At 45.0% G+C, this 7,030-nt stretch overlaps 1 protein-coding gene across 1 annotated transcript; it reads left to right on the forward strand.

Moving 5' to 3' along the window:
- The first annotated feature begins 1,149 nt into the window (after nt 1-1,149).
- On the forward strand, nt 1,150-4,802 carry LOC135828024 (uncharacterized). The gene is made up of 2 exons (XM_065340461.1): nt 1,150-2,544; nt 3,844-4,802. Exons 1-2 carry the CDS (start codon nt 1,150-1,152, stop codon nt 4,057-4,059), a joined length of 1,611 nt encoding a protein of 536 aa, XP_065196533.1. The 3' UTR covers nt 4,060-4,802.
- Nucleotides 4,803-7,030: the final 2,228 nt, after the last annotated feature.

Here is a 7,030-nt window from a genome sequence, read left to right on the forward strand (position 1 = left end):
CTAATATTTGAAAGTATATTGTACGCGGTCTGTGCCATATAATTATCATTATACTACACGATTGTATTCCGGTGTATTCCGCACGCACCTAGCCAGCTTATTGTTTTAAAGTCTGCTTTGCTTCCGTGTACGTGTCTGCTTCATCCTGAAGATGGTGAGAGTGACCAAAACGTTGAGAAGAAAGAATAATTGTTCAACTGTGTGAAGAAGCAGTGCATCTGAGTGTTGGCAAGTGTTGCCACAATACAAGTTGCTATACGATTGTGTTGGAAAAAAACACACAACCAGTTTGGCACTGTATTATACGTGTACGTATAGTTGTGTCATGTACAGGAAGAAGAAGCGAAACTGGAGACAGTGGAGATGAAGAGCAGCTGTGTGTCTTATGATTCAGTACTCAGTCAGTAGCAGCAAGCAGTGAATTATCGCTGAATCCATTATGTTCCCGCGAGCTCACTGCATTGTGTAGCTCGTCTTCTGCCGCGGTCGATGCAGGCCGGCTTGTCCACATAATTGACAAATCCTGTAAGTGAAGCTAGAGGCACATTCTCAACACAACAGAGTTCGGCCAAAGCCTACATGGTCACGATCAAGACAGATGAAGTGCGAGTAAGTACATCGTGCAGCAATGCTATGGGTTCGATATTTCTGAACAGTGAAACTAGAGCAGTGATTATTGCCTTCCTCAAGCTAGCTTCAAGCGGATCTGTTCTCACCAGTGCAGATAGTTTGCATCCAGTCTCACCCATTGCCAAGGACATCAACGGCAAGATCGTGCTTGCTACAGCCCTGCAGGTGCAATACGTGTGAGAATAAAGATAAAAATACGCACGGCCGACGGTTCCTACACTTCGGAACACCAGAACTATACACGTGTGCCAATCCGCTTGATGACCGGGATTGCCGTTGCTGTCGAGTTTCATGGTCATTATAAAGGCGTTTCGCAATCGGGCGGTGGCGTCTTTTGTGATAATAATTTGTAATAATTATTATTATTATTACGTGTAATTAATATATATTCACTACTAGTGGCAGTGGAAAAGGGAAAAGTCTGAAGAAAGTTATCAATGGAGAAGAGCAGTTTAGGAATACATGTACATGTATTCCTTACGTTTTAAAGCGACCATTTGCGAAGGCCAGTGATTGAGAATGACAGAGCGAATGTATTCTACGACTGCTGCACACGCTGGCAGAAATATTCGAGTCAATGTTAGTGATAATGGTAGCGTCAATGGTAGTGCTAATGGCAGTGTCAATGGTAGTGTCAATGGTAGTGTTGATATCATACCGGAGACTGGCAGTTACAGTGACGCCGATTTGGCAATAGATGCTGCAGTGTGCGCGGCGTGCTTCACGGCCGGAGTCCTAGCCTTGCACGTCCTGAGATCGAAGCGGGGCGAGGCATGTCTGCTGGATTATGTGGTCGGTGCCTACTGCCTGGTGTGCATCACCAGCGTTCCCTTCTACCTTCCCGTTGTCTCCGCCAAGCATTATCTCAATATTACCAGTGTGCCTCAAGCGTCGATCCCGTTCCGTGCCAATCTTGCCATCATGACGGTGATAAACCTGGTCCAGTTTGTGTGTGTAATCTTCATTGCCACTATACGGTTCGTCTCCCTGGTCAAGCCGCTGTACTACAACCGAAAGGTTGCGTTCAGCAATCGCCTGCTCAGGTTGTTCGTCATCATAAACACCGTCGGCGCACTGTGTATACTCGTGGGACTGTTCGCCGGCGGTGGGAGTCGGCTGCGTTTCTATGCCGACTACTGCCAGCTGGACTTCAGGGATGACGCAATATCGGGAGTCAGTGGGTACGGCATCGCACTTCTGGTTCTGTTCTGGGCGTACCTGGTCATAATCCAAGTGATCGTGATGTACAAGTTCTACCAAAGCCGGAAGAGCCGCCAAGGGACTCTGGCCGTTTGGGACGCAACTGTTCTTCAGGAGCACAAATCTGAGAAGCGGAAACGGCGGCAATCTCGAGCCACTAATAACGCAGCGCCCGTACAGGTTGCCTTGGGTGAGATGGACGTTGAGCGGTGGCCAGAGCCAAGACAGGGGTTGAAGCACAGCAGCACACGCTCGATGGACGCATTCAGCACTCCACTCCTCCCATCATCCAGACTGTCCTCCGATTCCTCCTGGGGCTCCCTACCCGCGCTCTTCGACGTTGTGACCGAGTCGGTCCGGACAGGACCGGAGGAACTGTACGCGAGTCATAGCGACTCCGAGCTGTTCTCCGCCACGGTATCACAGTTTAGGATTGATTGCGAGCAGAACGTCTCGAAGCCCACACCCAGAACAATAGTCGGTGTCCAGTATTTTGGACAGGTTGAGGAGCAGAGGCATGTAGCCGTGAAGTCGCGATCCGCAAGCCACGCGCCCGTCTCAAGGGCAGCCTCCATTCTGCCAGCAAGACCGCCGCGCACGCCCATGAGCTTGGATCGGCTACGCCTGTTACGTCACAGCTTCGTTCTGGCTCCGGTCACTAAGCTTGCTGTGTTGACGCTGTTCATCAACTTAGCTGCGCAGATGCTGTTCATGGTGAGTGAGTGTTTGCTAAACAAGACAAATCAAGCTGGTATGAAAGAGTCTTTAGCTTTAAAGTGAGGTTTCGTGTGCGTGCGTGTGTGTGTGTGTGTGTGTGTGTGTGTGTGTGTGTGTGTGTGTGTCGGTGTGTTCTTGGTTATTCCATTAAATTATTTTTGGAGTATGTATCTCATGTGTGTCAAAAGACAGTGAATATTCGTAAGGCTTGATCCTGCAAGTTTCGAGTTAAGTGACATGTGTCCATTTGGCCTGCAACACGAACGTCTGGGGACGTACTCATTATTATGACATAAAGGTTGCAGAGTTGTAGAACGTGCTGCGTGTGTGTTGAAAGGCATTGCGGACAATCTGTTGTTGAGACTCCGACCCTGGAGAAGCGCCTGAAAGGGTCCAAGCTGCAAATCCTAATGAATTAGCTGTACGTCAAATCCACGTTGACCACAATTTTAGTACAGAGTACATCAATAGACAGGTCCGGTTAAATTCCACATGTCCTTCGTGTTTTTCACTGTTTTTATTTGACATTTTCTTTCTTTACGGAGTTGTTGCTGTTAATTTTGCTACTCTTTCTTTTTCCCTCCCCTTACTTTTATTTATCGCCGTGGTTGGCAATCACCCACTCTCTTAACATTGGCCGGTGTTTCCACCGAGTCTTGAGATGTTGTAATAAAATAATATAAATATAGTTCACAAAGATCAAAACAGTATGCTGTCCGCAGATTGAGTAAATATAAATATAAATAATATAATTCCATCCAGGCCAGGCTGAATTGTTTCGCGACTCATTTTGTCAACAATCAATGTGGAGACCATAACTTAATTAAGTTAATTGTAGCACAAATACATGTACTTGTATAAGAAGTGTCAAGGATGGAGACATCATTTTGGGCAGATATTTTGTCTGATGTGCAAGCAGGCATAACAGGATGGTCTATTAAAGACCAGTTTTATTTAATACATCTCTTGAAATACATCTCGAGACTCGGTGGAAACAGCGGCCAATGTTAAGAGAGTGGATGATGGCCAACCACAGTGACGACTATGATTGAGAAGAAGAGAGTACCCGGTGCAAGTCCTGTTTAGAAGCGGAAGGATTATTTCTAGCCGTACTGTGAGTCTGTGACCAACAGATAATTGGAAAGTCGTGGACAGGCACGAGGGAAGCATGGATGCAGCAAATGGGAGTTTCGGTCTTTAATCCCTTTGGCGGGTCTGATCTACTCTCCCTAACCGTTCATTTTTTTCGTTGTTTTTTCTTTCTTTCTACATTTACTTCTGTATGTCTACAAGTAGGTGTTCATTTCAACAGAAGTCACCGCAGGCAACGCGCCGCCGCATCTCTTCATCTGGTCGATCCGCGTCTACCTGCTGACCCTGATCGCCGACACGTTCTTCTACGTTCTGGCGCGGAAAACCTTCCAGCGAGACATTCGCAGACTGTCGAGCAGTGCGTCCAAGTCGGTTCAGTCTTGTGTCTCAAGACATTCCTCAGATGATGCGTTCTATTGAGCACCACTCACTACACGGACGGCGTAGCACGTCCTTGACATTCGCAACTGCCATGCCCATTTGTTTTCTCTGTTTTCCTTTGATATAATATTTTTCCAACATCCACCACACCGTAGCTGCGCTCTCCAGTCGACCTCGACATGTGTCCACAGCACACTACCAGCAGAGTGATACATTCGTTGGAACTGAATTCTTTCTTCGGGAACGGACACGATAATGTACTTTTTTTCTTTTTTTTAAACCTTTCACTTGTGATTTTTCCTCCTCTCCTCCCCATTACTGTTATTATTACATTTGCCATGTCGCTCACATTTATAAAAGGAGGCGCCATCGCCTGTTTGTGTTGCGACTTTAAATAAAATTCAACAACAACAACAACTGCACTTTTGCTCGCAAATTTAAACAAGCTCTACATCCTCCTCATCTTAACGTGTACAACTGGTTCCGAACCACAGATGGCTCCCAGACAAGATGCTCTGTTGCCCTCTCCTTGGCTAAAACGTCCTCCCTTGTACACTCTCCACTCTTTGTTGCCTACTCTGCTTGGCTTGCGCTGCCCGCTACTACGCGCAATGCCAGTAACCTGGACGCATTTAAATCTGCTCACTTGATTCACCATCACCTGTCCCTCCCATGCTTCTCCGTCTTGACCATTACTTTTCTTCTTTAAATACTTTATTCACCATGGTTGGTTAACACCCACATCTCCCGTACCGTACTGGCTGATCTTCTTTTCATGCTATGAGGTGTTGTCTATAATAATAATAATAATAATTACAAAGTCTGAAGAAGACGTTGAACGGTCTCTGCTGGGATGACGACTACACCATAGCTCAGTGGTTAGAGCATCGCTGGCTACAAGCGAGGGTCCCTGGTTCGAGTCCTGGTGGTGACAGTCAATTTTTTATTCAGACTTTTCCCGTTTGTCTCTTTCCCTCAAACCAGTTAATAATAATAATTATTGAACGGATTGGGAGAACTTCAAATACAAAGGATCAGTTGGGGAAGTGAACTGCCTGAAAAGAGAAAAAATAGCCAGACCCACCAGGACTCGAACCTGGGACCCTGGGACCCTGATCCACCCTGATCCTCCACTGATCCTTTGTATTTGAAGTTCTCCCAATCCGTTCAAAAATTAATCACTTTTCTTTCACTTCTGGTAGGGTCCAGGAACTGACCTTGGTTGGTCCCCTGGGGGAGGGAGAAAGACCCAAGTGCCATCAGTATGTGTGGCACGTGTTGTGAGCTGCCTTTGCAGGCTTTGGAGTGAAAAACTTGTCAGCGCCTTCTAGGTTCAGCCTGGTCCCATAGCTCAGTGATTAGAGCATTGTTCATGACAAGCAAGGTCCCGGGTTCGAGTCCTGGTGGGTCTGGCGCTTTTTTCTCTTTTCAGGCAGTTCACTTCCCCAACTGATGCTTAATAATAATAATAATAATAATTTGAAACTCGGATGTTGAGCCATAACTAAGTAGTAGAAAGGAGAAAGACATTATGGATACGAGTTAAGAGTAACTCTCCATCACTGTAACATGATACTATATACAGTCAGAAAGTGCAATAACTAGGCACAAAACTGACAGAGTACTGAAACATTCAACGTCCTAACACCTAGCTTCAACATATCTCCGTAGCGCTAACCGACAGCCTTCCAACTTGGAAGGTTCAAGGTTATGGAAAAGACCAAAGAGGGGAAGGCAAGCGCAACGAAAACGAGCAAAAGCTACAGTCCCAACGGAACAAAGAATGTCGATTGTTACTGGACCGGATGACGAGACCAGTACGATATCTGACAAAGTGGTCTAACTACAATTCGAGGCAGCAAAGCAGCAACACACCACCCAACTTGGGTGGGTCATAAATATCAAAGATAAGTAAAGAAATGGGAAGCTTTGCGGAAACGAGTTGTACAAGCCGAAAGCCAAACTCCTACAGTACTCCTCATGCATGACATTGTGATGGACTAGTTGACTACAAAACAAGTTGTTTCACACGTCATGCATGACATTGTGATGGACTAGTTGACTACAAAACAAGTTGTTTCACACGAGTTTTGTGCCTAGTTATTGCACTTTCTGACTGTATAAAGTATCATGTTACAGTGATGGAGAGTTACTCTTAACTCGTATCCATAATGTCTTTCTCCTTTCTACTACTAATAATAATAATAAGTTGTTTCACACGACGTACGTTTCGCCGTATGGTTCGTGACGGCTCATCAGGTGTGCAATTTGAAACTCGGATGTTGAGCCATAAATAAATGTAGAAAAGAAAAGGACATATGGATACGAGTTAAGAGTAACTCTCCATCACTGTAACTGGATACTATATACAGTCAGAAAGTGCAATAACCAAGCACTTTCTGACTGTATATAGTATCCAGTTACAGTGATGGAGAGTTACTCTTAACTCGTAATAATAATAATAATAATAATAATAATAATAATATTAACTGGTTTTGAGGGAAAGAGACAAACGGGAAAAGTCTGAAGAAAAAATTGACTGTCACCACCAGGACTCGAACCAGGGACCCTCGCTTGTAGCCAGCGATGCTCTAACCACTGAGCTATGGTGTAGTCGTCATCCTAGCAGAGACCGTTCAACGTTTTCTTCAGACTTCTAATAGTAATAATAATCTTCACTAGTTTGAGGGAAAGAGACACAATAATAATAATAATAATTTGAAAGTAGGACGGATCGGAGGCAGAAAATATTACAAAATATGTATTATCTACGCATGCATCTACGCAAGAGTCACCACCAGCCAATTAGGACATGTGTCAAAGTATTGAACGTTTTCGTTCCCTTCTTGTCAAAATACTACAGGGAATGATGGAAATAAGCTACAAGACTACAACTATAAGGAAAAGAAGTTCAGAAATATATCACTTGTGCATGCACATGTATTATTATTACATGTACATGTATATACATGTACACGGGGCAGAACAGGGCAGAACAACAGAGACCAAA

Source organism: Sycon ciliatum, chromosome 12, assembly GCF_964019385.1.
Source record: "Sycon ciliatum chromosome 12, ocSycCili1.1, whole genome shotgun sequence".
NCBI classification, from domain to species: Eukaryota; Metazoa; Porifera; class Calcarea; order Leucosolenida; family Sycettidae; genus Sycon; species Sycon ciliatum.

What these genes read in the sequence shown, in the direction of transcription:
- LOC135828024 (XM_065340461.1), top strand. Translation starts at nt 1,150, where the DNA reads ATGACAGAGCGAATGTATTCTACGACTGCTGCACACGCTGGCAGAAAT. An exon ending in CTGCGCAGATGCTGTTCATG is followed by an intron (nt 2,545 to 3,843) that starts GTGAGTGAGTGT and finishes GTCTACAAGTAG; the next exon opens with GTGTTCATTTCAACAGAAGT.